Genomic DNA, 27604 nt, shown 5'->3' on the forward strand with positions numbered 1-27604 from the left:
ACTCAAGATTCTCTTGGCAGTTTTATTGTCAGTCATGCACAAGACAGATGTGATCATTCCTGGAAACCCATTTTTTTCTCAAATATTTTTCCCTAAAATTCTTTAGGAACTGATACGTCTCATGTTTCTTGTCTGAAGATGGCAGCCATCACTTCAGACCACAGGAGCTGTCTGAGTCAGTGCTGACAGGATGGAGGCAGATAGCCCTCTTTCCGTAAACATGTTTTCAATGGATTATTGGTCTTGAAAATGTGTGCCTATGTCTATCACCTTTTACTTTTGTGAAGACAGGGCTCGAAATCTGACCAAGCTACCAAAATGACAAGTGTTGTTTTTGGTTTAAAGATCTTTTTATGTAAAAGCTGGGAGAAAACACTTGACATATTTGTTTTTGCTGGAGGTTAACATTGGAGGATGGAAAAACCCTGTTTGTTAGTATGGGAAAACATGCTTGATGCTTGTTTTGGAAGTATAAATACAGATTGCTGGAGCTATTCGGGGCCGACCACTTGTGTGAAACTCATCTGGCATTTCTTAATGCCGACACCCCTTCCCCTTCTCAGGACCTGAATCCAGGCTGTGGCAGGACCTCAGCAGATGCCATTTCTAGAGGACAAATGAAGGAAGAAGAAAGCAAGGGGGAGGAGGCTTAATCCAAAGCTCACCTCCTCTAGAGTCTCTGCTTTTATGTTGTGAGGTAGGCAGGGTTAGGGTATCACCTTCAGTTCTTCCGGGACTGGAACCTTCTGCTGCACTGTGCTGAAAGGGAAGGGTGTCTATCAGTAGAGCAGAAATGACTGAGACCAGGGGATGTAGCAGTTCCATTCTGGCTCACCAGTTAGTGTGCAACACAATGGGTTATGCACAAGAAAGAGAGCTCTGCAGCTGACAAGAGTTGTCAAGTAAAGCAACATAACACCTCTCAACACCACGGAAAGAGCCACAAGGTTCCCAGACTCGGGAGAGGGGAATAACCACTGTACAAAGACAAAACACACTCTTAAAAACGGGTTGTCTGCACAGCCTACTTTATATCACTTCATTCAGAAAACATGCTACATCCTCACCACATTCCAAGATGATCTTAAAGTTTCCCCAGGTTTGTGGAAACTTTAGGAAATAGCATGACATGAACTTAACTGCAATGAGCCTGCTACAGTCTAATACAGCAATTCTCAAAGACCCGAGAATGTACCATCTTACACACGCATGTGCAAACACACTCGCACTCGAGAGAGCTTCACGTGCGCGCACGCGCGCGCACACATACACACACAGAGAAAGGGAGAAACAGACAGACAGACAAACAGAGAGAGAGAGAGCAACTGGAAGAAGTGGAAATCAGAAGTGCTACATCCCAAAGACACATTCAGAGACTGGAACTCTGGTAAGGGCAGAACAGAGAAGGTTCACTCTGTCCCTGGTCTGTGAACTCCCAAGGACTTTTCTTACCAAATTCTTACCACATTCACAAAAAGGCCTTGGGAGCCCAAGATCCACAGGTACAGAGAAGGGGCCACTCTGTACAAGAAAAGAAGTCACCGTGTGGTGATTTTACCTTCAGTCGGTCTTGACTTGGAATATCCATACTGTGATCCTGTGCGAGAGCGAGAGTCTGAGCAGCATCTGGATAGCAAGTAAAACAAAAGGAAAACCTTCCCTGGTAATAACCATTCTTTCCAGAAAACCCTCAGCAAATAGCCCTGAGGAATCTTCTTCTCTATAGCCGGACTTCTGTCTGGAAAAGACTCTCTCATTCCCGAGACAGGGAAAAAACCAAAACTGCTAAAAATAACAAAAACCAAGACAGGCCATGGTAAAAGAGGACCAGAGCATCTGGGGGAAGCAAACGTGCCTGAATACGCTCGGCAGGCACGTTTTCAGAGTCTTCTGCAGAGTGACCTCAAGCAGAAGACAATGCAGTGTTCACCTCTTCCTACATCAACAAACTGCCTACCTTAATCACAAAAGGCCACTTATTTAATTTACCTTGTATTCTTAAATGTATTACAAGATCTGACAGCCATAAATTTGCCAGACTTGTTTCAGAAAACAATTTCATCCTGCAGCAAACCTTAACTGCATTCTGAATGCCAATGGTGACTTCATGGCCTGAATTCCAACCCTGAATACAGACTGTCACTATGCCTTGTTCTTCTCAGTGATAACCAACATTTCCGAAGAAGGAATGGATGTTTCTCTCTGAACTATCAATAGAAGTAAGGGAAAAGGGAGAGGAGAGAACACAGATGAGAGAGATTCCTTGTTTTAGACTTTTCTTATCCACTATTGTAGTGTATAATGGGCATGCATGCCACACTTGCATCATGAAGGTCAGAAGACAGCTCTGGGAATCAGTACTCTGGCTCCACAGCGAGTTAGGGTCATCAGAGTTGCACAGAAAGTCCTCTAACCTACTGAGCCATCTCACAGCCCAGACAGACATCCTTATATTGCATTAGCTGAAGAGGGAAATATATCCTCAAAAACAAACCCTCAAAACATGACTACAGAAAAGAACAAGCTACGGAGACGCTACCCTGACCTGTAGGGTTACTTCAAGCTCTGTGTAACTGAGACGCATTCAAGTGTGCCTGTGAAGGACTGGGTTCACCAGGCACTAGCAGAGCCAGAAAGACACATTCACAGAAAACAGCAGCAGCATCCAACTGACGGCTAAGAACCCAGATCTAATCTCTCTACGATGACAATTCAGTCATTTTGCACAAAACAAACATTTTTCAAAATTGTAACATTTTGTCAGGTGGTGGTGGCCCACCCTTTAATCCCAGAACTCGGGAGGCAGAGACAGGCGATGAGTTTAAGGCCAGCCTGGTCTACAGAGTGAGTTCCAGGACAGCCAGGGTTTGTTACACAGAAAAACACTGTCTCAAGAAAAATAGCAACCTGTGGTCACTCTTATTACTAAAAAGCCTTACTACTTTATGCTAACATACTCAGAAGCAAAAGAAATTACCTAGAAAGTTTCAATGTAGAAAGAAATATAAAAACTATAAAGCTTGTTGTATCTATTTCATTTTATTAGTGTACCTAGGGATAGCTGGATAAATCATTTAGAAAGAACCACCTTTATTTTAAATAATGACCATTTTCTTCAACATCGAAATAAAGGTCTAAAAAAAAATGCAATGGTGCAAAAGTTGTAAGAAAAGCACTTTTTTTTTCCATTTCTCCTTTCAAATAAAACGCATGCAATCCAATTTATTTTCAGGTCAACAAGGCATCCAACCATAAACACTAACTGTAAGAGCAAGTCAGACCAAACAATCCAAACTCCTTGCACAATGGAACTATGAAAGTCTACATGCACACATTTAAAAAAAAAAAAATTTTTTTTTTTTGCATACACAAAATTTTTAAACCTTGAAAAAGTTCCTTGCAACAGTTTCCTAGGGCATCATTACATCATGGTTGTGTTACATATTGCCAATGAGAGAATCTGGGTAAAGAGCACACTAAATACTAAATATTTCTTCTTTTTCCCTGAGACTACGTAGCCCACAATAGACTGAAACTTTAGATCCTCTACCCCTGCCTCCCAAGTAATGGCATTACAAGTATTCACTTCTCCGTCAGGGTTTTGTGGCTTTTAAGTACAAAATTTCTTCAGAATGGCAAGTAAAAATTTTTAATAATTTAATACTCAGAGGAAAAATGTACATTCAAACAAATTAGGAGGGTGGAGCAAACTAAGTCAGAGTTAAGAAGGGTTAAGGACATATCAGTGCGTGGCTAACGGACAATGTAAGAACTGGCCAATGGCCAGTGACCATCAGTCTGGTACTGGGCAAATCACGGACTGGGTTTAAAAATAACAAAACCTTCTATTTCTTTACCTCTAGGACCTCTTCACAGGGTGGCTATAAGATGAACTGAATTGTTAAAGAAATGTCCTTTATCTTTGTAATACACTATAGAGAAAGATATGCAGAAACAGTACAAGAAAGAAAATAAGGGGAAATAAGAATACTCTCACTCTGAATATTCAAAGGATAGATCAAAAACAAATTTAACTGAATATACAAGTCAAAATTATAAAACCCTTCACGTATTTCAAGCCATTAGTGACTGTCTAAAGAAAGTGTTAGTTCACAAATGATTGCATTTCAGTAGAGCTGCCTCTCGTTTGAAGCTCCCCCTCAGCATCTTTCACTGACACAAAGAGATTTAGGAAGATTCTTTGCAGTCTATTCATCTCTGAGAACAGGAGCAAAATCTAGTGAGACAGTATGACTGGACGGTGCCCCTCAGATCTAAATGAGGCAAACAGGAGAGGAGACAGTTTCACTGTCCAGAGTGAGTGAGAACACACACCTCAGTACAATCTCTACCCGCGCACTTTGGAAAGACTCCAAAAGAGCCAGTTTTCTCCTCATAACTAATCAATTCAAAGGCAGCTAAAAGGCCTTGGAAGAGTCAAATTGGCTTACAGATAACAGTTTATTGAGCCAAGCGTAGCGGCTCGTGCCTGGGATCCTAACATTCAGGACAGGATAGGCAACATTTCTAGGTTTGAAGCTAGACTGGGGGTACATAGCAAGTTCTAGGCCAACCTGAACTACAAGTGACTCCATCTCATAAATCAGAAATGAGTGTTATGTAAACAAATGACTAAAATCATGAAGGTGAAAATTTTGGGAGGGAGAACCTTTATAATAGCTGGATCCGAGCAATACCACCAAGAGTCCACAGAATCGTATGTGAAAGACAGACAGACAGGCTTACAAAACTAATGTGAGAAGTACAAAGGGGAGAAAAAGGAAGGCCGAAGCACCATCAGTGAGCACCTGTCAGCAAAGTCAAACCTGAGTCTATTCAAGCATTACACCAACATGGCAAGGGTAAAGACACACAACCACAAGGACACAATGGACTAATCACTCACATCTTCAGCAGATATGATGAAAATAAAAAGGAGCATCCTATACCATAATAAGGTGGGCACAGCAAGTTACTGAATAGTTCAACAGCTAGCAGCTGAGATTTGTAAATGCCTCCCACATACAAAAAAAGCTAAACTTGAGATGGTAGGTATGTTAACTCCAATAGTCACTGAACATTCTGTATGTAACAAAAGACATGGTACCCCATAAATATGTACAATTATGTAACATTCAAAAGAAGGATAGCTATTTAATGTCAAATAAAATCCCTCTCACGTACCCAAACATACAAAGAGGGCAGGTAAGGCTTTTGTTTTTTGCAATAATCCTAGTTCAGTATGGACTTTGGATCCTCACCTGAACAAACCAAAATTAAAGGGTATTTCTAAGTTGACTGAGAGGAAAAAAAACTACAAACTAACTTATTCAACAGGATTAGGGACCATTTATTAATCTTATTATTACTTATAAGTACAGTAACAATATGATTATGATTGAAAAGGTCCATATCTAAGAGATTTTTTTTAAGTATATAAAGACAAAACAAATAAAATGCAATTTTTATATATAATTACTAAATTTAAGCTAGGCTTGCTTCCACAGACCAGGAAATACAGCTTCTGGAAAGACAGAAGCAGGGGAATGCACAAATTCAAGGCCTATATAGGCTACAGAGTAAGTCCAAGGCCAGCCTGGGCAACTTAAGGAGAAACTGTCTCAAAACAGTACACAGTGTTAGAGCATATGAATACAGGCCCTAGAAATGTAGGTCAGTGTTAGAGCATATGAATACAGGCCCTAGGCTCAATCCCCTGTGCCACATAAAGGAAAAAGTAATAATTACATCTAGGATGCAGGCATCTCTCCTTCTTCTAGCTTCAGAATGATTACTTTATCAGTGAGAACTAACTTACAGTAAAACCATTCTGTGTGACAGTCACACACACACCCCTCCAGTCTCCTCACAAACAGCACTCCATCCCCATCTTGGCCCTGATTCCCACCAGCTGCTCACTTACACTCAAAGTTCCAAAACAGACTGAAGAAACATACAACATACCTGTGTTAACAGGGGCTGAGGTGATGAGATTCTTCCTCAGCATATCATAGAGAGGGCTGCAAAAAAACAACATATAAATATCTTTCCCCCGATTGTTAAAGATAATCTAAGCATCAAGAAGGAGCCAGACATAGCAGTGCCCCCCTTGAGGCCCAGCACTGGGAGGTCCAGGCTGCAAGACCAAGTTCAAGGTTATTCTTAGCAACATAGTGATTTTAAGGCCACCATAGGCTAATGTGAGACACTATTTAAAACCAGAAAGTGAACCCAGCCCTTGCCATCTTGTCCCCAACAAAAATTTTATCAAATCTTATTAACTATTAGTAACCCAACTGGGGAGATTGCCTTTGAAAATTATTCTTTTCTTCTAGATGTCGTTTTACATTTTTTGATTGAGAAATGGGAGTGTGAAAGGAAGCTTCATCGATGATAAGACAAAATGAGACCGGAATTCCAAAAGCAATCACTATTCAGAGAGAGAAAAACCACTGGAGGGGGGGAGGAGAGGGGAAGGGGAGGGGGAGGGGAGGGGAAGGGGGAGGGGAGGGGAAGGCAGATGGCTCAGCTGAAGAGCACAGACTGCTCTTACAGAGAGGAGCAGTTCAACAGTCGGCCCCCACATGGGGCTCACAACCATCTGTAGCTTCAACTCCAGGGGAGCTGAAGCCCTCTTTGGGCTCCTTTAGCAAACATACACATGGAGCAGACATGAACACGACAGCAAAACACTCACACACATGAAATAAAACTGCTAAAAACAATTGTTTTAAGAACACTAGCTTCTAGACTACCGACTAGCTTGAAAAGATAACCCAACGACCCTATTCACCCCCATGGAACCAGAGACCACCATACAGGTCAAATTTACTCTGCTCATTCTTAACTGGCTCACCATGAACCTCAAACTGCCCTGTGGTTCTGTATTTTTCTTATCAGCTCACACTTCCTCCTTTCTCCGTAGCACCTGACACACTTGTAACCCAGTACTGACCCCCTCCTATTCAACCTGCACACAAGATATTCAATCAGAAGCTCTCCTTCCAATCAGTCCCTTTAAAAACTGCTCCAGCTCAACTCAAATTCACTTTTTTAAGGAGCCTCTGGCCCTCTCAAGTCCCAGCCATTCCCCTTCATGTGCTTCTCGTCTATGGCTCTTTCCTGTCATGCTATTTTACTGTGTGTGAAGACAATTGCTGTACTGTTTTGCCATCTTATCAGGCTGTCCAGGGTTCAATACTGAACTCTGCATGTATCCATCTCACTGGCTATATGTATATAACATGTGCAGCCCCTAAAACACTTGCTAAAAACAACGAAACAAAACTATGCAGCATTCAGAGACACATAAGCCCTCACCCTTTTTACCTGGGATCTTTCACAGAAAAACTCTGACGTCCAAGCAGATCTCCCAAAAGATCTCCACCACAATACACCATATGCTGTTCCTGTTGGTCATAGAGCTGCTTCACCATTATATACTGGCCTAGATAGTGCATTACCTGAATGAGAATAAAACACCACGGAATGAATGATCTGCCTGACTGCTACCAAAACCACAATTACCTATGAGTGACTCAGTTATGTTCCTAGATGAGAAAGACATACAAGACTGCCAGCGTGTGGCTGCTGATGGCATATGAGCAATCTCATAATGTTTCCTACTACTATGTTCATCTATTCATCCATCAACAGAGCCAGAGATTTTTGCACCAAAATATATTGATCTGACAGTGAAAAAAAACATAGCAACTCAGAATTCTATTGACAAATGTCCAAAGTTTAAGGGACCATTGGTCCCAATACAAAAGCCAGGGCTGGGTGGTGGTGGCACACACCTTAAATCCCAGCAATGCGAAGGCAGAGGTAGGTGGCCTACAAAGCCAGTTCCAGGACAGCCAAAGCCATACAAAGAAAAAAAAAAAAAAAACAAAAACTCAAAACAGAATCTAGTCTACCTAGCTTTTTCTCTTCAGGCTTCAGAAACTCACGATTCTAACCTTGAAAAGTGTCCTTTTACATGTAGATGAAGCATGTCATAGAACCTTTATTATATTATCTAGGTTGATATACTGTTTGCCAATAAATGTGGAAAAACTTTCAGATAAACAGAAAGGGAAGGGAAGGGAAGGGAGGGGAGGGGAGGGAAGGGGAGGGGAGGGGAGGGGAGGGGAGGGGAGGGGAGGGGAGGGGAAGGGAAGGGAAGGGAAGGGAAGGGAAGGGAAGGGAAGGGAAGGGAAGGGAAGGGAAGGGAAGGGAAGGGAAGGGAAGGGAAGGGAAGGGAAGGGAAGGAGAGAGAGAGATCTACTGAAATATTTGTAATGCTTCATTATTTCCCTTCTGCCTCCTACCTGACCCTGAAATGTTTGTAAAGGTAGGTTAAAAAAAAGAATTTTACTCAATAAGCAAGTTCTTGTTAAATATCACAAGCATGTCAAAGACATCTGTAATCTCAGTAGTAGTACTGATTAGATGTGGCACTTCTAAGAAAAAACTAAAAGAACTCCACAATTTTGTTTTCTGCTTAGGAAAGGTGAAGGATCTACCATACTAACCGCAAACTGTTCGAGTACATTAATATTTTAATACTGCATTCCGCTTAAAGAATTCAATATATTTTGGTAGCTTTAAAAAAAAAAAATCTTCCAGATCTTAAGTTATTTAAATTACTAAATGTTCAAAATGACTAAATGACTCATAAAATGTCTGACAAATGTACAATGACAAAATTACTGCATCCAATTCCTGCCTGGCAAGCCAGGTGGTGGTGGCGCACACCTTTGATCCCAGCACTGGGGAGGCAGAGGCAGGCGGGTCTCTGTGAGTTCGAGGCGAGGGGAGACCAGCCTGGCCACAGTGAAACCCTGTGAAAAGCCAAAAAGAAAAAACCCCTGCCTGGCAGGGATCTAAGACACTTTAACCCACACATGTAGCACTGGCACTCCCAGGTCAGTGAGCTATTTGCAGTTGGCCATGCGCACACAAGTGCACACACTTACACCAGTAAAAGTCTCCTTTGCTAGTACAACTTCCTTCCCTAGCCCAGATTTCACAACTGTGCATGTGATAGCCTCTACTCAACTGTTCTTAAAACTGGGACTGTCTTTGATGGCTTACCTCCTTCATGGTAAATACTTCACCCTGAGCACCTGCTACCTGCAAAATCTTCAGAAGTGGTGGTTTTGGCCGTACCTGCTGTAAAATATGAAGACAGAATTGATGTTACCCAACAGGCCTGGAACTTATTATGTAGTAGAGGATGACCTTGAACTCTGGATCTTCCTGCACAAACCCAGCATAAAGCTGCTACTTATATTTCAATTACATTGCTTTCTGGGGGGGGGGGGGATGAAGAAAGACAAGATATTCCTTTAAAGGCTTAATAAAAAACCCGGGCAGTGGTAGTGCACACCTTTGGTCTTTGCACTTGAGAGGCAGAGGCAGAGGATCAAGGCTGGCCTGGTCTACAAAGTGAGTTCCAGGAGAGCCACGACAGACTCCAAAACTACAGAGAAACCTTGTCTCAAAAAGAATAAAAAGGACTCAGTACTCTTCAGTAATTCTCTACTTCCTGTTAACTTAGATGAAAATCGAACTCTTCAGGTGAAAATAAATTCATGAAGTCCCATTCCAATCCAGCTGTACTGGCCAGAAGACAGAGCACTGAGTAAGGAAAAGTAGCAGTTTTAACCATGAGCTAGCTATGGGTGAGTGGTAAGAATGAACAGAGGCAGATATGACTGTGGAGCGATAGATAATACATGGATTCTACTCCTCAGAACACATCCTGGGCATAAGCCTGAATAAAACAGTAATTAAGCACTTCCAGGTAAGAAAGTTCTGTAGCCAACTCCTACATTTTTTGAGTAATAAAGATTCTTCTGTATAGGGAGAGTTTTATTCTTTAAAGCAAACGAAAAACAAAAACCCAAGGCAGCTGGGGATATAGCTCAGTGGTAGCATGCACGAGTCCTAAATTCAATCCCTAACATAGGAAGGATAAGTAATAAGAAGCAAAATTTACAGAATGGGACTAGCTTAAATTAACTCTATCTCAGGTGGGTGGTGGCACATGCCTATAATCCCAGACTCAGGAGGCAAAGACCAGCCTGGTCTACAGAGAGTTCCTGTCTCCAAAATAAAAAAAATTGACCCTATCTCTGAAAGACAAAACAGGCTGATGAATCTCAGGGGTAGGGTTTTATCTAAATCAAACCAATTTTACCCAAATATCCAAATCTGTTTGGACAAAATAAGCTCTAGGAAAAACAGACGCCGTCTTCTAGGTGCTACAGTCTGAGACCTTGCAGCGTCAGTAAATTTATAACACACTACTGTATTATAGAACTGGAAAGCCTACTTTTGCGTTAGCTTCAACACGTCCTCATTGTTATGCAGGAAGCAGACAGGTGCAGGCATGGACATTTGTTCTCCCCCTCCAAGAACAAGACAAATGAAGCTTTCCTAACTCCACTGTAGGGAGAGCGTCTACACAGCTGCAGCTGGCTCTGGAATGTAGGCACATAGCCTTAATCTGCCCTTCGCCTTCAGTACTTTCTGTTTTAACATATGTATATCCTGTCTGAGAGTTTTCCAAGGGGACAATGCCAAATGAAAATTCTCCATTAAGGAATATCACAGTGTGCCTGATTTTTCCCAACTAAATTTTGTAAGGGCAAAGGGCCCTTGGCTAAGGTCTCAGTGCAGAGAGGCTGGCCGGGTCCACCTGCAGCTGGAAAGGCTAAAATCATCCTTAAAGTGCCCTGTGTCTTTTCTCATGGACCCACGTGACCCCACACCTGTTCTACAACACTCCACAGTTTGCTTCATGCTATATTAACTTCTATACCAACCCACCCTATCTAACACCATCATCTCCAAACACTTAGGAAGCCCAGACTATAACCTACTACTCTACGTCAAGCTGGCCCTGTAGCATGCCCGTTATACAATTTTGTTATATTTTTATTTTTGTTTTATTTAAAATAAGGTCTCTATTACTATGTAGCTCAGACTGGCCTCAAACTCAGAGTACCTGCCTATGCCTCCTGAGTACTGGGATTATAAAGACCTGCACCACTCCACCCAACCCAACTTTGTTTTTAGGTTGCATATTATCAAGTCTGTATCTTTTTCCTTTATAGCCCATACTTCAGCGCTAAGACCTCTCTTGTTCTAAAGTTTCACAAATATTTCTTATATTTTCCTCTCAATGTCTTGATTTTTCACATTTAAATCCTTAGTCTGCCTGGAACTTGTTTTTCCAAAGATGTGCAACTATCACAAAACAATTACTTTAGGGGCTTGAGAGATGGCTTAGAGGTTAAGAGCACTGGCTACTCTTCTAGAGGTCTTCAATTTCCCAGCAACCATATGGTGGCTCACAACCATCTATAATAAGATCTGGTGCCCTCTTCTGGCTTGCAGGCAGACATGCAGACAGAACACCTATATACATAATAAATAAATCTTAAAGAAAAAAATTATTTAATAAAATTAATTTATATTACATCTTTCCTCCATCAATTCTAAATTCTACTTTCACCATATACTAAGGTACAGAAACATGAAAAAATGATTCTGAAAACACAAAAATAATTTTTAACAAAATATTAAAGGAAAAGGTCTGGGACTTGAGAGATGGTTCAGCAGTTAAGAGCACTCACTGACTGCTCTTCCAGAGAACCCAGGTTCAATTCCCAGCACCCACATGACTGCTCACAACTGTATGTAGCGCCAAATCCAGGGGATTTAACACCCTCACACAGACATATACATGCAAAATACCAATGCACATAAAATAAAAATAAATATATCATTAAAAAAAAAGAGCACATGTTGCTCTTCCAAAGGACCTGGGTTTGGTTCCCAGCCCCCACACAATAGCTCACAATCATCTGTAACCCCAGTCCCAGAGGATCCAGGGCCCTCTTCTGGCTTCCAAGGGCACCACAAGCATGTGGTACATAGACATACATTCAGGTAAAACACCCATACACAAGCAATAAAAAATAAATGTTTAAAAAAAGGTCTGTCTGCAATAGCATACACCAAATCTGAGGAGGTGGTCAAGAGTCTGTACCCACAAATGCCTAAAAATAAATCAAGGGTTTTATAAGAATACATTTGCTATTTTCACAATTTAAGGCAGCCTTTAAAATAAAATGAACTCGCCTAACCCAGTCGGACATGCCAGCAGCTGGAGAAAGTCAGGAGGATCGATCAAGTTCAAAGCAACCTGGTCTACAAAGGCTGCACAGCAACAACCTTCTGTGTCTTTCTCAGACCTCAAAAGGAAATTGCACAAACAAAAAAAAAAAAAAAAAAAGAAAATCAATTAATCACAACCAGCTGAGACAAAGAAAAAAACCGTAGATAACCTGGCCCCTAATTCCCTACTACCCACTTCTAACCTAAAACACGTGCCTCGTGTAACAAAAGAGTTAAGCAAGCAGAGGGGCATAAGGAATGAAAATTCTGACCAACCTTGGCCATTTCAAGCTGTCTGTAACTTTCAAATAGGTAATATAAGATTTTACAATTATAGGGCAGTGTGGCACACACCTTTAACCCCAGCAGTTGGGAAGCAGAGGCAGGCGGACCTCAGTGAGTTTGAGGCCAGCCTGGTTTCCAGTGAATTCCAGAACAGCCAAAAAAAAAAAAAAAAAAGATTTACAACATCACTTCTGCTTTAGGCAAATTATGATAGGATTCGTCTATATGCCTCAATTCCACTTCTTAAGATTTTTAAAGAAAAGGAAGATGACCAGTGCTTACCTGACTGATTCTTTCTGAAGACATTCTGCAAGCATTGTCAGATGTTGAACACTGGGCTGAACTGGAATGTGATGTCATTTTGGCAGTGAAGATTCTTCAGCCAGCACACTAAAAAGGGGAAAAAAATATATAAATGTAAAGTAGAAAATTCTGTCTTTAGTGTTTATTAAGAAATAATCTGGGCATGGTAGCACACACCTCTAATACCGGCACCAGGAGGCAGAGGCAGGTGGATCTTTTTTAGTTCAAAATCAGCCTGATCGATGAACAGGGCAATTTCAAGGATAGCCAGGGGCTATACAGAGACCCTGTCTCCAAAACAGGGTAAAAAGAAAAGGCAAAACAGCCAGCAACCGTTTAAAAACAACAACAAAATCTGATACACACATATACAGCTCCGAACAAATGCAAAATACTCACATTGGGATTCTCAATCTCTATTTCAGATCTAGCACAAAAGCTGGAGACTAAACCACCCGTGCCTCCCTCAGGTGAACCCTGAAATAGAGACAGGTTTGGACGCGTCCCTCCCACAATGCCAATGCTAATGAGTAAATTGTTCTAGAGTCAAATTTACAATCACAGCTACCCCTACTCCAGAGCAGAGCAGTTAAGATTAGAGCTAGGAGACACACACAGCTGGAAAATCACCAAGACCATGCTGTTCCAACATGCCTGGACAAGAAACCGTACAGAAAAGTGTCAACATTCACCTGGTAATCATGGTAGGGCACACTGGCAAAATCATATCGTAACACTTGGGAGTTCAAGGCCAGCCTGAAGTACACAGTAAGACCTCTCAAAAACACCAAAACATTTTTAAAACACATTTTCGCCAGGCGGCGGTGGTGCTCGCCTTTAGTCCCAGCATGCACAAGGCAGAAGCAGGCGGTTCTCCTAGGTTTTAGGCCAGTCTTTCTCTACCTTGAACTTGTGGACCAGAAGTGAGTTCTCAGCTACTGTCCCAGTGCCCGCCTGCCCGCCTTGCTCCCTCCCCACCATGATGGTTGTGGGACTCACCCTCTAAAACTGTAAACAGATCCTCGATTAAATGACTTCTTTTTCATATTGCCTCGCTCGTGGTGTCTCCGCACCACAATAAAAAAGTAACTAAGACACACACTAAAACCGTAATAGAACGGCTGAAGTGGGTGAAGGAAGGGACTTTGAAGGGCCGATCTCTGCCCCCCCCCCCAGTTGCACACGTGTATGAGTCTCGTCACTGGTTAAGACTGAGGCTGTGCAGCTCAGTCAGTGCAGGAACGGAACTCCACCAGGTGTAAGCCCTGAGTTTAATCCCTAACACCAAAAAATTAATACAGCAAGGCACACATCTGTAATCTCAGCACCTAGGGAGTGCAAGCAGCCCCTAAAGTCAAATATAAATTTGATGGGAAATGGAGGACAAAGAAACTACGCAAGGGGCGATGAAAAAAAGAGAAAAGAGGATGTGGCTGCTCCTAAGTATGATGGAGGAGACAGTTTACTGTAGAGAAAAGGGAGAGCATGGCCAGAGGTAGGGACACCTGGGAGAGTCCAGGTGAATATGACCCTAAGCCATGTGAGATGGGGGAGGCGGGAGGGAGAGCAGCTGCTGACCAAGAGGGCAGCCTGGGCCAAGAGACCGACAGAAGACCGACCGAGTGGCCAACGGTTGGGTTATAGATAGGAAAGGGCAGAGGGGAAGGGAAGCCCAGCCCCCAGGCTGCAGAGGGTTAGGGTAGGGAGTGGGGTATGCCAGCCATATTCTATAACAGCAGGGACTGGGGTGCAGGAGGAACTTGGCAGCCAGCATTCACTTTGTTACGTAGGCACCTCAACTGTTTGTCCAGGTCTGAGACCTAACAGCAGGATGATGGCGACTTTTACAGACCTAACGAAATACACCCACTTTATGAGTCCTAATTCAAGCAAACAATGTGCAAAGTGTGCTTTAAATAATAAACTGGGGAATGACAGGGTGCAGGGTGTGGTGGCATGTGTCTTTAATCTCAGCACAAGGAAGGCAGACACAAGTGGATCTCTAAAATTCAAGGCCAGATGGTCTACATGAGTTCCAAAATAGCAAAGGAGGACTATGCAGACACTCTAACTCAAAAAATAAAAATAAGTAAACAATCAGAAGCTTTTTTTATTGTACAATAGACAGTATTAAGCTACTGGTAAAGCCAGGCATAGTTAAGGAAAAACAGATGGAGGCCAGCCTGAGCTACAGAATGAGACCCCCCCATCTCAAAACACGGGTTTCTTCACTTTGCTTTTTCGAATTCTGTGTCTTATTCTATTTCAGTGTATAAAGACACGTTCATTGTTTTGTAGAGGTATGTAGTATTTTATTTTATTTCATGTATCCTAACTTCTTTAAACGATATATTTGAGACAGGGTTTCTACGTAGCCCTGACTATCCTGGAACCGGTGCTGGCCCTGAACTAACAGAGATCTACCAACCTCTACCTCCAAAGTGCTGGAATTAAAGGTGTGTGCCACTATCTCAAAACAAAACAAAAAACTTTTAACTAAGGGCTGGAGAGGTGGCTCAATGAACATCCTTACAGAAGACCCAAGTTCATTTCCCAGCACCACATAAGGAAACTTACAACCTCCTATAACTACAACTCCAGGGGACCAGATGCCCTCTCCTGGCCTCCAAAAGTACTACACTCATGTTATGCACATACCTACATACATACATATATACACATAATTAAAAAATACCAACTTACAAAAGAAAAATAGTAACTGTTGACTGTAATGAAAAGCCTGTGATCATTTTAAAAATCCTTATCTATAAGTTTTAAAGAATCCCTTATCCTTTTCATTTAAGGACAATGATACAACAACCAGATTCATTGCCAACCAAAGCTGAAGTGGGGGGCTGGGGAGCATAAAAAAAAACAAAACAAAATCTAGAGGGAACATTTTTCAATTCTATAGCAGATACTCCCATTTCCACAAACATTGGGTATTGAGAATATAAGTTTTTTTTTTAAACTTTCCAAACTTCCATTTCATTATCTCCAAGTCTCAGTTTATAACATTTAATACCCATGATGTATTCAGGTACTCAGAATTTTTACCATTCTCTCCCAGTGTCTTCAGTACTGAGTTTTCAAAATGCAAACTGTACCAACTGATCTAAACCCTCCACAAAATAGAAATCAAAGAGTGCCCAACAGTTAAGTTTTAAGCTGTAGAACCTGTTTCTGTTATTCGACAGACACCACCTCTGGCTCAGACACTCTTCAAAGCACATTAGATACAACCCTGAACCTTACAGGGTGTCATGAAGTAGAGTACTGTCCTAATTTCCAAAGAAGCAACTGACACAGGCAGGAAGACAGCCTACCCAAATCATGAGTTCTGGAACTATAGCTGCATTAACGTTTGGGTGTAAAGATTGTGAGTCCATCCATCAGGGAGCCCCAGCATTGAAATTGACCAACCTGGTGTTGCAATGAGACTTTGAGGTGGCCAAGTATAAGCCAAAAGCCTTAATTAAAGAGGTGCAATTTATAACTCAGTTAATTAAAAAAAAAAAATACATGGCTAAGCACAGTGGCATATTCCTTTAATCCCAGCACTTGGGAGGCTAGCCTGGTCTACACAGTGAGACAGACCCTACCCCAGAGAGACAGACAGATCGTTCAGATGTTGGTGTACTTCTTACACACTTAAGGTGAGTGTGCAGCAAAAAAAAAAAATGCCGTGCAACAATTTGTGAAGCCAGGAGATAGTGTAAAAGACCACCAGTGAGGATCCAGCTTAAAAGAAAAAATGGTTTATGCAAACACTTTTTTATTTAAAAGTCTATCTTACAGGAAGCTGCTGCTATCTGAAAAATTTAAGGTGCATACCAGAAAAATGATTCCTCTACGGTTTCAAACTAAGAATATGTGTAGTGCAAATCAGGGAAGCTGTTAAGGCCCCAGTGATTACCACCTTAGAAGTCCGAGGGTTTAAGGATGCTGGCCTGTCAACTTTACACATTCACTTTTTTTAATAAATAAATAAATAAATAAATAAATAAATAAGAGTCTATTGTAGTCTTGACCAGTACAGTGAAAGAGTACTGCATATAATACTTTAAAGCTAAAATACTTTTTTCCTAGCAGGAATGAATGAAGGGGAAGACTAAACCTGAACTGATAGTCAGCAACTATTATTACTGTGTAAGGATTACTGAGGGCTTCAAGTATCTTGCACAGACATATCCCGGGCAGTGGAGCTTCCTAACCCACACCGGCCTTTCTTGAAAAGGACAAGACAGGCGTTGTTTTAGCCAGGTGTGGCCTAACAGAGCAGTTGCAGCCTGACAGAGCAAGTTCCAGGCTAGTCGGGGATGGCTACACAGTGAGACGCTGTCTCAAAACAAAACAACAACAACATTCTTACTGGTGGAAGACAATTTCAAAAAACACAGCGGGGTCCGTATGTGGACCCCAAACGAGCATCCCCCAAACCCTAGAGCAGACAGACAGGTGTGCAGCCCTAAAAAACGATCGCAGTCTTAAGTCTCGTCACTGTCACTGCCCCGGGGCCCCTCCCGGAGTCCCACACGCTCCTCCAGTTCGGGTCGCCATCGGAGCACCGACACCTCCCTTCACTCCCTGCAACTGTGCAGCCCGTTTCAGCGCTCGCTCGGCCCCGGCGCTGCCCGGAGCCGCCCTTCCCCCGCGGCGCCCTCGCCGCCCGCGCGCGGTTCCGCCCTCGCCGCCCGCCCGCCCGGCCTCCGGGCCTCCCGCCCGCCCCCGCCCCAGCGCCCCGGGCTGGCCAGACCCCGCCGCCACACCTTACGGCCACGCCACGGGCCGCCCGGCCTCCGAGCAGAGGCCGACGCCGAAGGCCTCCTCGGCAGCTGGAACCCGCGAGAGCAACGGCGGGGCCGCTTCCGCTCTCTCAAATGCAGCTTCCGGGGAGGCCGGCGAGACCATAGAGGAGGCCCTGGAGGGCTAGAACGGCCGAAGAACCTACCATCGAGTGCACGCTACTCCGGGCAGAGAGTCTCCAGCCGTGGAAGCGTGAACGCCGGCGCTGCCGTAGATTTTGTTTTACTTTTGAGACAGCTCTGGCTGTCCTGGGACGCACTGCGTGAGCCAGGCTGGCCTCGAACTCACAGAGACCCACTCCGCCTGCCTCCCCGAGTGCTGGGGTTTATTTCAGGCTTGCACGCCCTGCAGCTCTTCAGGAAAACCTTAGTATGATGTACTACCCATCCTTAAACCCCCAGAGCATCCCAGTTGTTACACACAGCTGGATTATTCACGAGTGACTGCAAAATAAGTGATAGGTGCTAAAAGAGAGGGAGGGGCAACCTGTCTCACGCAAACGGCCTTTAACCTCTGCCAGTGCCAAACGTTATCACCTCCCCCAGACGACCTCGTTTACTTCGGTGCATCCTGAGAGGAGTGTGTGAGCTGAAACAGTTTGTCTTGCAATGTCTATTAATAGCTGGGTATGAATTCATTACTTCCGATGTAAATGTTACCCCGTTTTGATTTTGTTTGGCTGTCCTGGAACTTTATGTAGACTGGATTGGCATCGAATTCACAGAGATCCTCCAGTCTTTGCCTCAATCCAGACGTGCCAATATACTCCTCAGTTCTTTCAAGACAGCTTCCGATTCCCATCCCCAATCCTCTCATTTGTCTACAAGCTAAACCTTCCTGATCCTTTCATTATTTCTTTTTTAACATGTCAATGAGCCACCTTGTTACCGTCCCTGATCAATATTTTCTGAACACGAACTTGTTCGTGTTAGGATATGGCTCCCAGAAGTAGACACGGACTTATGCAAAGAGAAAAAAAGCTCAGTAATCTCCCTTGATTACAGTTCCCTATTATGAATTTATTACTTGACAATCTTGTAGGACAGTACAAATTCATTATTTCTAATGTAAACATTACTCCGTTCTTTTTATAGCTCTGGCTGTCCTGGAAGTCATTATGTAGACCAGGCTGACCTCGAACTCACAGATAACACTATTTATACCTCCAGAGTGCTGGGAATAAAGACCTGCACCACTGCACCCAGCTTCTTAGCGCCTTTCACAGCTGGGAGACTCAGAGTTTTCTGAAGGCCCAGAAGAAGTGACTCCCTTTGTACAGTTGCTGACAAAGAGCTTGAAGTCAACAATAGTCCCTCAAAAGATTTGGAAGCACGCTTTGGGGTAAACCCTAGCCAAGTATTTCCCCCTCTCTCTTTGTGCAACTACTTTTTATTTGGTTGCTTTGGCTTGGTTCTCTTCTGTTTTGGAGACAGGATCACATTCTGTAGTTCAAGCTGGCCTGTAATTCATCATATAGTGCAAGCTGGTCTGGAGCTAGAGTCAGTCTTCTGCCTGCCAAATTCTGGGAATAGAGATATGACTGACAGAACACGTTCTAGACCCCTAAGGGCTATACCATGGGATCCCACTCTTTCCATGAAGTGGGTCCCAGGGTTCAAACTCAAGTCCTCTGGTTTAACATCAAGTGCCTTTACACGCTGCACCATCTTGCTGATATGTTCCTTTAAAATGTTTTGCACTTTTTTTTTTGTTTACTTGGGTTGTTATTTTTAAGACTTTTTTCCTTAACTTCCATTTATTTATTTATTTTTGCGTATGAATATCTTGCCCACATGCATGACTGTTGCCTGCAAAGGCTCCAACAGGGTATTTGATGCCCTGGGGCTGGAATCATAGACAGTTGTGAGGTTCTGCTTGGGTACCAGGAATCCCGTGTTGTAGGTCACAACTGTCTAACTGCTGAACCACCTCTCCGACACCTTGTTTTATGTTTTGAGACACCGTGTAGCACTGGCTGACCCAGGCCTATGCACTGTTTAGACCAGGCTGGCTTCAAACTCAAAGATTGTCTACCCCTGCTGTGAAGTGCTGGATTAAAGGCCTGCTTCACCATTCCTGATCTATATTGTAACACTTTCAGAATTTTTTTAAATAGTTGCATCAAGCTCCAAGTGTTCTACTGCAACTTATATTCTTGTCGTTGTTGTTACTGTGTGTGTGTGTGTGCATGTGTATGTCACCCACGTTCAGATGCTCAAGGAGGCCAGTGAAGGCATCCCAAAGATGTGGCAGCTGTGAGTTGGCTGGTGTTGGTGCTGGGAATCGAACTCAGGCCCTGGCCTGCGGGAGGCAGCCGCTGGGATCTGGGGTCCCCTGGAGCAGGACCTTCACGAAGCTGTGAGCCCGTGTTCTTGCAGGCCTTGTCAGACAGCTCTGTGCCTCCAGCCCGCAGCGCTGTACGGTAAAACGGTAAAATTCTCCAAGGAGCATTGCTGGACCAAAGCAAAGCGCCGCTCCGGTGCCCTGGTTTGCACCGCACAGCTCAGCCCGTTCGTTCACAACAGCGTGTTTGCAGGCGCTCCCTAAACCCCCTTCTTCCAACCCTGCAGCAAGGGTTTCAGCACGGATGTCGTCACCGGGGCTGTTCCTACAGAGCTGCAAACACCGTTAGTTCCCAGACCCATGTCCACCCGAGCATGGGGATACACGATGGCTTACGCGACATTCAAGCCGACTTTGCACTGCTTTTACTCTCGCGAGAACACAGCGTTTAGGGCGGAAGCATTGCACAAGGCTCCTTATTCCTATGTAAAGTACCGTAGGAACTGCCTTCGGCAGGAGCCCGGATAGCTCAGTCGGTAGAGCATCAGACTTTTAATCTGAGGGTCCAGGGTTCAAGTCCCCGTTCGGGCGCTCCGCTTCTCTTTTAGATTCTGCTTTTTTTCCCTTCACATCAGCAAAAGTTGTACAAATTTAAGGGTAACCCAAGCTATTCAATGTATGCTTCCCGTTATTATTATTTCTGTGGTGAGGACTTGGACAAGATTCTACTGACTCAGCAGCACTCAACCCTCCTTACACGCGGAGAAAAAAATGCTCCCGCCACTTTGCCTCCTTAAATTATATAACATATCCTTAAGTCTCTTAATTCTAAGAAAATTACACCTAAAAGTCGCCTTTCTTAATGAGGAACACCTATCTTTAAAGATAGCTGTATGACCAAGAGAGGCTACTAGTCATGCAAAATTTCCAGCCGCCCGAACAGGGACTTGAACCCTGGACCCTCAGATTAAAAGTCTGATGCTCTACCGACTGAGCTATCCGGGCGCCCTGAACATGTTATTCCCCGGATTTTTACTTAATATAATGGTAACCAATGCTCAATTTTGGTTTCAGTTAATTAACTATCAAGTATGTTTTCAATGTATTAAATCAGTATCTACTTTTCCTTTATTGTTCCATTTACCTAATAAAAAACGTTTTCCAAAGTCTTTTCATATTTGATGTTTAGTTAACTGCCAGTATTTACTAAATTGCTGATCAATTGCAAAACAATGAACAAATAAAGTGAACATTACACTTCAGCTTTTGAGTATGATCTTTTTATTACACTTTGTCTCTTCCTTCCTTCACTCTTTTTATTCCTCTGAAAAACCACATTTTTTTTTTTTTACATTAATGAAATTAGCGCTTCCATTCTCCCGATGATGGAGCTTTTCAATTAAACACACCTTAGCACAAAGGCCAGGTTCGCTGACAGAGCGTCCACTATCTCGGGAAAACAGAAGTAAATGGAGATGGGAAGGAGGATCTGAATCTAGGTCATAAGGGAGTTTAAACTTTTGCATTTTGATGGAGTTTTTCTTTTCCTCTTCTTTCAGCCTCCCAAGCAAGATTTATACACCCAAGGAAACCAAACTGTAGTCTTGAGAGTAAAAGTTAACAACAGATCAACCTGGTATGGTGGTGCACATCTTACCAAGGATTCCGGATGCAGAGGCAGGGAGATCTCTTGGAGCTGGAGGCCAGCCTGGTCTAGACAGTTAGCAAAATGCTCTTCTGAACTCCGCAGGCTCCCACACAGCATACGCTTACACAGACATAAACATATGCACATAATTCAAGGTAAAATAAATCTTAAAAACAAGTAGTTTCCAGATTTGCGTAGTTCTGACGAATAGGCTGTGGAACACAGACCATGAAAGGTCAAACTCTGATTAGGGAATTCATCTTTGTTTCTGAGTACATGAAGCGCCTAAACACAAACAACAGCAAAATATATTGGCCTCTTTTTGGAGAAAAGTCCCCTTCCCAGAACGGTGTGGTTTTTAGGAACAGTGACCAGCCAACTGGTCTGGTCTGTACTTTCAAGAGGAGAGATTAGTCGGGTGAACTCTAAGACCCCTTCTGCCTTAGCTAGGCTCTCATTGTTATGTTAAAACCCTGACCACACACAACTTGGGGAGGAAAGATTGGTTCCAGCTTACAATTCCACATCACAGTCCAGCATCCCTCGGGGGATGAAGACAGGACAGCAGATAGGCAGGAGAAGATGCAGGCAGAGGGCAGGGGATTGTTCCGTATGGCTTGCTCAGCCTGTTTGCTTTCTTTTCTTTTCTTTTTTCCTTTCCTTTTCTTTCTTCCTTTCTTGTTTCTCCCCTCTCTTTCTTTCTCTCTCTTTCTTTCTTTCCGAAACAGGTAGCCCTAGCCGTCCTGGATCTGACGTTGTAGACCAGTCAGAAATCCACCTGCCTCTGCCTCCCAAATGCTGGGATTGAAAACATGTTCCGCCTTGATCAGCCTCAGCCTGCTCTCTTATAGCACCCAGTAGTACCGCCCACAATGAGCTGCACCCTCCCACACCATCATCAATCAAGAATACGTGCAAGCATTTTCTCAGCTGAGATTTCCTTCTCCCAGATGACTCTAGGGTGCATCAAGTTGACATATAACTAGCCAGCATACCCTCTAAATCAAAACTTTTATTATTCTGTTATATTTTCCGCTGCAAATTAAATCTGAAGGAACAAGTTCAAAATGCACAAGGAGGGCCAGTTAGATTGTACAGGGGGTTAAAGGTACTTATCGCTGGACCTGGTAACATAAGAGAGAATACACTCCCACACTCTTGTATGCATGCCCACACACGTACAAAGACACACAAAAACATGCAATTAATTAGGGCTGGAGAGATGGCTCATTAGCTGCTCTTCCAGAGGTCATGAGTTCAATTCCCAGCAACCACATGGTGGCTCACAACCAGCTATCATGAGATCCGGTGCCCTCTTCTGGTGTGCAGGCAAACATGCAGGTAGAAAACACTATATGTAACAAATAAATAAAATCTTTAAAATAAAGGTGGGGGGATGATTGAAGTCAACAAAGGTTTACTGATAACTGTTGTGTTCAGGCACTGTACTATCTAAGGAGTAGGAAAGGTGAGCCTAGAAGCAAACACATTTAGCATAAAGAACTAAGCACAATAGGGGCTGATGAGCTGGCTCAGTGGTTATGAGCACATCCGCTCCTACCCAGGACCACACATGGCAGCTCATAACTGCCTGTAACTCCAACAACCTCTTCTGCATGCACCTGACATACAGGCAAACACACATACACCAAACATGTAAGTAAATAAAGCTTTAAAGAAATGCACACAGCAATAAATACAGGATCTGAGGAGCAACGGAGCATATTGAAAGCTCTAATCCTGGCCATTTTATAAGAAAACTACATTATCAGCCTAAAGCGGAAGCTGTTGTCAGTCACGCAGAAGAAATTGTAAAGAGCCAAACACATTAGTATGCAGGCATCTGTGCTGGCCTGCCCTTGGGGATCTGACAGGATAGATGTGCCCTCAGCTGATCTCTCTCTCTCTCCCTCTCTCTCTCCCCCTCTACTTCTTTGCCTGTCTCTCCTTCTCCCCTCCCCCTTTTCCATTTTCTTCCCCCCAATTTAAAAAAAAAAAAAAGCCCTCCACATGAGCACTGTCAAATGGCATCTTTCTTTCCTGCTTTTTAAATGACAACAAAACAGACTAATTCATTCACTAATCCTTTGGGTATATTTCTTGAGCAAGTTAGTCAGTCATACATCAAGCAAGAAAAACATTCCTTGCTTTACTCTATCTCTATGCATGAGGTGTGGGGATGAATCACACCACCTCTGCATTTTTGTAGCCTTTGGTGGCCTGGAACTTGCTGTGTAGACAGACCAGTAGCATCACCTGCTACTCAGAGACCAGCTACAAATGTTACAGCTAGTCCGCCTGAGACTTAACCATTGCTTTTGTTTTGTTGTTGTTTGTTTTCCTGGGATCCCATGGAGTCACCTTCACCCCCATGACAGCTGGAAGTAATTCTAAGAATTACTTCCCTTTCCCTATAGTTGTCTTAGATAGTGTTTTGAGGTTTCCCCCCCCCCCCAGAAGGTAGATTAAATCCAGGACGTTTCTTGTGTCATTGTGTCTAAGGAGAGAGGGACTGAACTTGGAATAAAATTAAAGCAAAACAAAGCAAATAAACAAACAAAAACAAAAACAACTGAAACACCAGATCTCATACTAGCAATAGGTAATTGCTCAAGAAGTGAAGGGATAGTGCCAAGTTGACCAGTGGTAGCCATGCTTCTAGTTAACACTGATTCTTCCAGAACAATTTAGAAAATAAAGTGAAACAAAATGTACAGTGAAACTGAAAATAATGAGAAAAATCTGTGAATTTGAAAATGTTCCAGGGATCTAGATCATTACAAACTGCTTAGGGTTGATTTTAAGTGGTGGATGGTTCAGAATAGAAAATAATGTTTGGACTCAGGAATCTCAAACTCACAGAAATCTGCCTGCTTCACAGAAATCTGCCTGCTTCTGTCCCTACTACACCTTGTAGGCCACATTTTAAAGGAGCTCAAACCTTCCTGGGTGCTTCCCGAAGCTGTCCCTTACATTGGATGTTGTGGTTAATGCTTCCACTAGAGGGCAGGCTAAACTCACAGATTCAGAGCATGGAACTTCTCGTTCCCTTTTTTGTTTTGTTTATTTATTTTATTTTTAAAGTTATGTGCATGTGTACCTGTTTGTCTCTGCACCAAGTGGGGAACGTGCCTGAGGAGGCCACAGGAAGCTTTGAAAGTCTGGAACTGGGGTTACAGATAGGTGCGGGTCCAGGGATTGAACCCTGAAAGAGCAAGTGCTCTAACAGCTGAGCCTTCTCTCTAGCCCTTCTTGTTTATTATTATTTTTGAGATGGGGTCTCATGTATCCCCTGCCTGGCCTGGAGCTGGTCATCCTTTCCTCTGGAATGCTCAGAGTACACTCTTGGGGTACCAAACCCAGCTGGGGCTTTTACATCTCACCTTTTAATTATTTTCAAGATGCTATCATTTCATTTTGTTTTTTAAACAGTCTCATTCTGTAGCCCAGGCTGGCCTCAAACTCACAGTCCTCCTACCTCAGCCTCCTGTAGGCTAGGATTACAGGTGTGCCCTGTTCCTACTAATTCTACTGGTGGCGTGTGTGCGTGCTATGTAGCTAGCTGTACATCAGATTCCCCGGAGTGCATACTGAGAGTTCCTTTCTTCTGAGTATTAACCTCTCATTCTCCACCACTGCCACACAGCCCCAGGCCATGACCAGTCTGGTCTCCGCTTCCCACCTGCTGACTTTCGGAATTTCACATAAATGAACTCATATAATGCTTGCCTTTCTGCATCTGGCTTAATCCCTGGAGTATGTTATCATCCGTGCATGGGCAAATGACACAGTTTCCTTCATTCTTCGGGCTAGATAGTATTTTGCAGTAGATAAGTACATACTAATTTATTTTTTTATTTTACATATGGATCCCAGTTCCCTCTCCCTCCCTCCCTCTCTCCCCACTCCCTCCCTTCCTCCCATGTCCCCTGACCACTCTCCCATCCCACCCACCCCCCACTCCACAGGGAGGGTGATGCCTTCCAGGAGGGGCATACTCATTTATTGATGGGCCCCTAAGGTGGAGACATGCTATGGTGAATAACAATGCAATGAAAAGGCGGGCCTGGAATTCCCTATGCTGATCAGATGACCTCAAAGGGGCAGCAATCCCCCTGCCTCTGTCTCCTGAGGCTGGGATTACAGGTGTGGGCCTCTGGCCTCTCCTGCATTTCTAATATCATCTAGCCTTCTAAATTCTGTTTTATTTTGTTTTGTAATTTTTGATTTTTCAAGACAGGGTTTCTCTGTGTAGCCCTGGGTGTCCTGGAACTCGCTCTTGTAGACCAGGCTGGCCTCAAACTCACAGAAATCCTCCTGCCTCTGTCTACCAAGTGTTAGGATTCAAGGCGTGCCTGGCCCACTCTAGCCTTCCAAACCCACTGTTTATTAGTAGGACTTGAAGCCGTTTATAAGGCTTGAAGACGTTGCTCATTATAGAAAAAACTGGCTCTGCTGCTCAGAACACCGGCTGCTCTTCCAGAGGACCGGGGTTTGATATTCTGTGCCTGCAAGCTGACTTAACAGCATCTGAACTGCAGTTCTAGCACATCCATAGTCACGCAGCCAAAGCACCCAAACACATAAAACAATAATAAAAAGAAGATATTTCACGCTGGGCTCGGTGACACACATCTCTAATGAACTACATCAGACTTTGTCTCACAACCCCCCCCCCCTCCCGCCAAAGCATGACCTCACAGCTCAGCAGGTTAGAGGTGCACCCGACTGTCACTCGAGTCCAGGAAGCAGCATGACTGTGTTTCTTCCGTTTCCTGTCCTACCTTATCTCCACAGAACCCCTTATCTCCACAGGACCTACAGCAACAGCTCAAGTTAGCAACATTCAATTTTCTTCTTTCAATTTTCTTCTTTTTCTTTTTTTAAACTGATTTTTTTTTTTTTTTTAAAGGAGACTTTTTTACTTACTGTGTATACAATGTACTGCCTGCATGTATGCCTGTGTGCCAGAAGAGGGCACCGCATCTCACCATACATAGTTGAGAGCTACCATGTGGGTGCTGGGAATTGAACTCAGGACCATCTGCAAGGGCAGCCAGTGCTCTTAACCTCTGAGCCATCTCTCCAGCCCTTGGATATATAAATCTTTCTAACTGTTCTTTCATTATCACAGCCCCCTCTGACCAACTGGGAGAGACTGTCCAGTTTTAAGGGCAGAAGTGATTAGATTGGGCCTTGATGGATAATCCAGGAGTGATAACTAAGGAGTAATTATCTCACTCCTTAATCTCCAAGACCTTAATCACACCTGAAAAACCCTTTTGCCTTGTTGTAGAGCACCTTCGTTCCTTCTGGGGTTAGGAAATGGCCATTCCTCTTGTTCTGCCTACCAAGCAGGACATACATCTATTGAGTACAATGTGGCAGGTGTCAATTTGGGGACAGCGGTGAGTGGGGCTAGGTGGACTTGCCCTCTGAGGCTAGAGTGAAGGGTCGGTTACAAAAGGTCTCATACTCATAGACTTTCTTCAGGAATTTAATTGAAGTCATAGGAAGCCATTTGTGCTAGGCAATCTTGTAGGCTTCATGAATACAGAAGTTTTAAAACTATAGTAAGGTCTGTTTGTGGTGACACATGCCTTTAATCACCTTCCAGGGAGGTAGCAGGGTCTCTCTAGCCAAGAAAAGTCTGGTTATGTAACAAGTTCCAGACCAGCCAAGGTTACTTAGTAAAAGATGTCTCCATAAAAAAAAAAAAAAAAAAAAAAAAATCTATTAAGCCAGGCAGTGGTGGTGGCCACCTTTATTTACAGCACTCAGGAGGCAGAGGCAGGTGGATCTCTCTGAGTTTGAGGCCAGCCTGATCTACAGAGCTAGTTGGAGGGGGAGCATCAATTAATAAATTAAAAGAATGAAAGAATTTTTAAAAACTTCAAAGCCTTTTCTCAACTTCATTTCCTTTAGGCAGCAAATCTTGCTAAGAGCTGCCCTCTTCCTCCTCCTTTTCTCCTTCATTCCCGCCCCCCACCCCCAGACAGCATTTCTGCCTGGTTGTCCTGGAGCTTGCTGTGTAGACCAGGCTGGCTTCATACTCTCAGAGACCCACCTGCCTCTGCCTCCCAAGTACTGGGATCAAAGGCATGCACC

At 43.5% G+C, this 27604-nt stretch overlaps 1 protein-coding gene and 2 non-coding genes across 3 annotated transcripts in view; 1 reads left to right on the top strand and 2 right to left on the bottom strand.

Annotated features, from left to right (window-relative positions):
* The window catches only part of Mdm4 (MDM4 regulator of p53), a 31211-nt gene extending 13667 nt beyond the window's left edge, over positions 1-17544 (bottom strand). Inside the window, exons 1-7 of the mRNA XM_051204181.1 lie at positions 17529-17544; positions 12739-12846; positions 9079-9156; positions 7330-7463; positions 5965-6020; positions 1559-1626; positions 666-759 (exon numbers count right to left, since the gene is read on the bottom strand). Coding sequence (XP_051060138.1) covers positions 666-759; positions 1559-1626; positions 5965-6020; positions 7330-7463; positions 9079-9156; positions 12739-12816 — 508 coding nt within the window. The 5' untranslated portion in view covers positions 12817-12846; positions 17529-17544. The remainder of the gene's footprint in view (positions 1-665; positions 760-1558; positions 1627-5964; positions 6021-7329; positions 7464-9078; positions 9157-12738; positions 12847-17528) is intronic.
* Positions 17545-20366: 2822 nt separating this feature from the next.
* Trnak-uuu (transfer RNA lysine (anticodon UUU)) lies at positions 20367-20439 on the top strand. The gene has a single exon. It is a non-coding gene; the product is annotated as a tRNA-Lys (tRNA).
* A 341-nt stretch (positions 20440-20780) lies between these two features.
* On the bottom strand, positions 20781-20853 carry Trnak-uuu (transfer RNA lysine (anticodon UUU)). Its single transcript has one exon. It is a non-coding gene; the product is annotated as a tRNA-Lys (tRNA).
* Positions 20854-27604: the final 6751 nt, after the last annotated feature.

This window comes from Phodopus roborovskii, unplaced genomic scaffold (genome assembly GCF_943737965.1).
Source record: "Phodopus roborovskii unplaced genomic scaffold, PHOROB, whole genome shotgun sequence".
Lineage (NCBI taxonomy): Eukaryota > Metazoa > Chordata > Mammalia > Rodentia > Cricetidae > Phodopus > Phodopus roborovskii.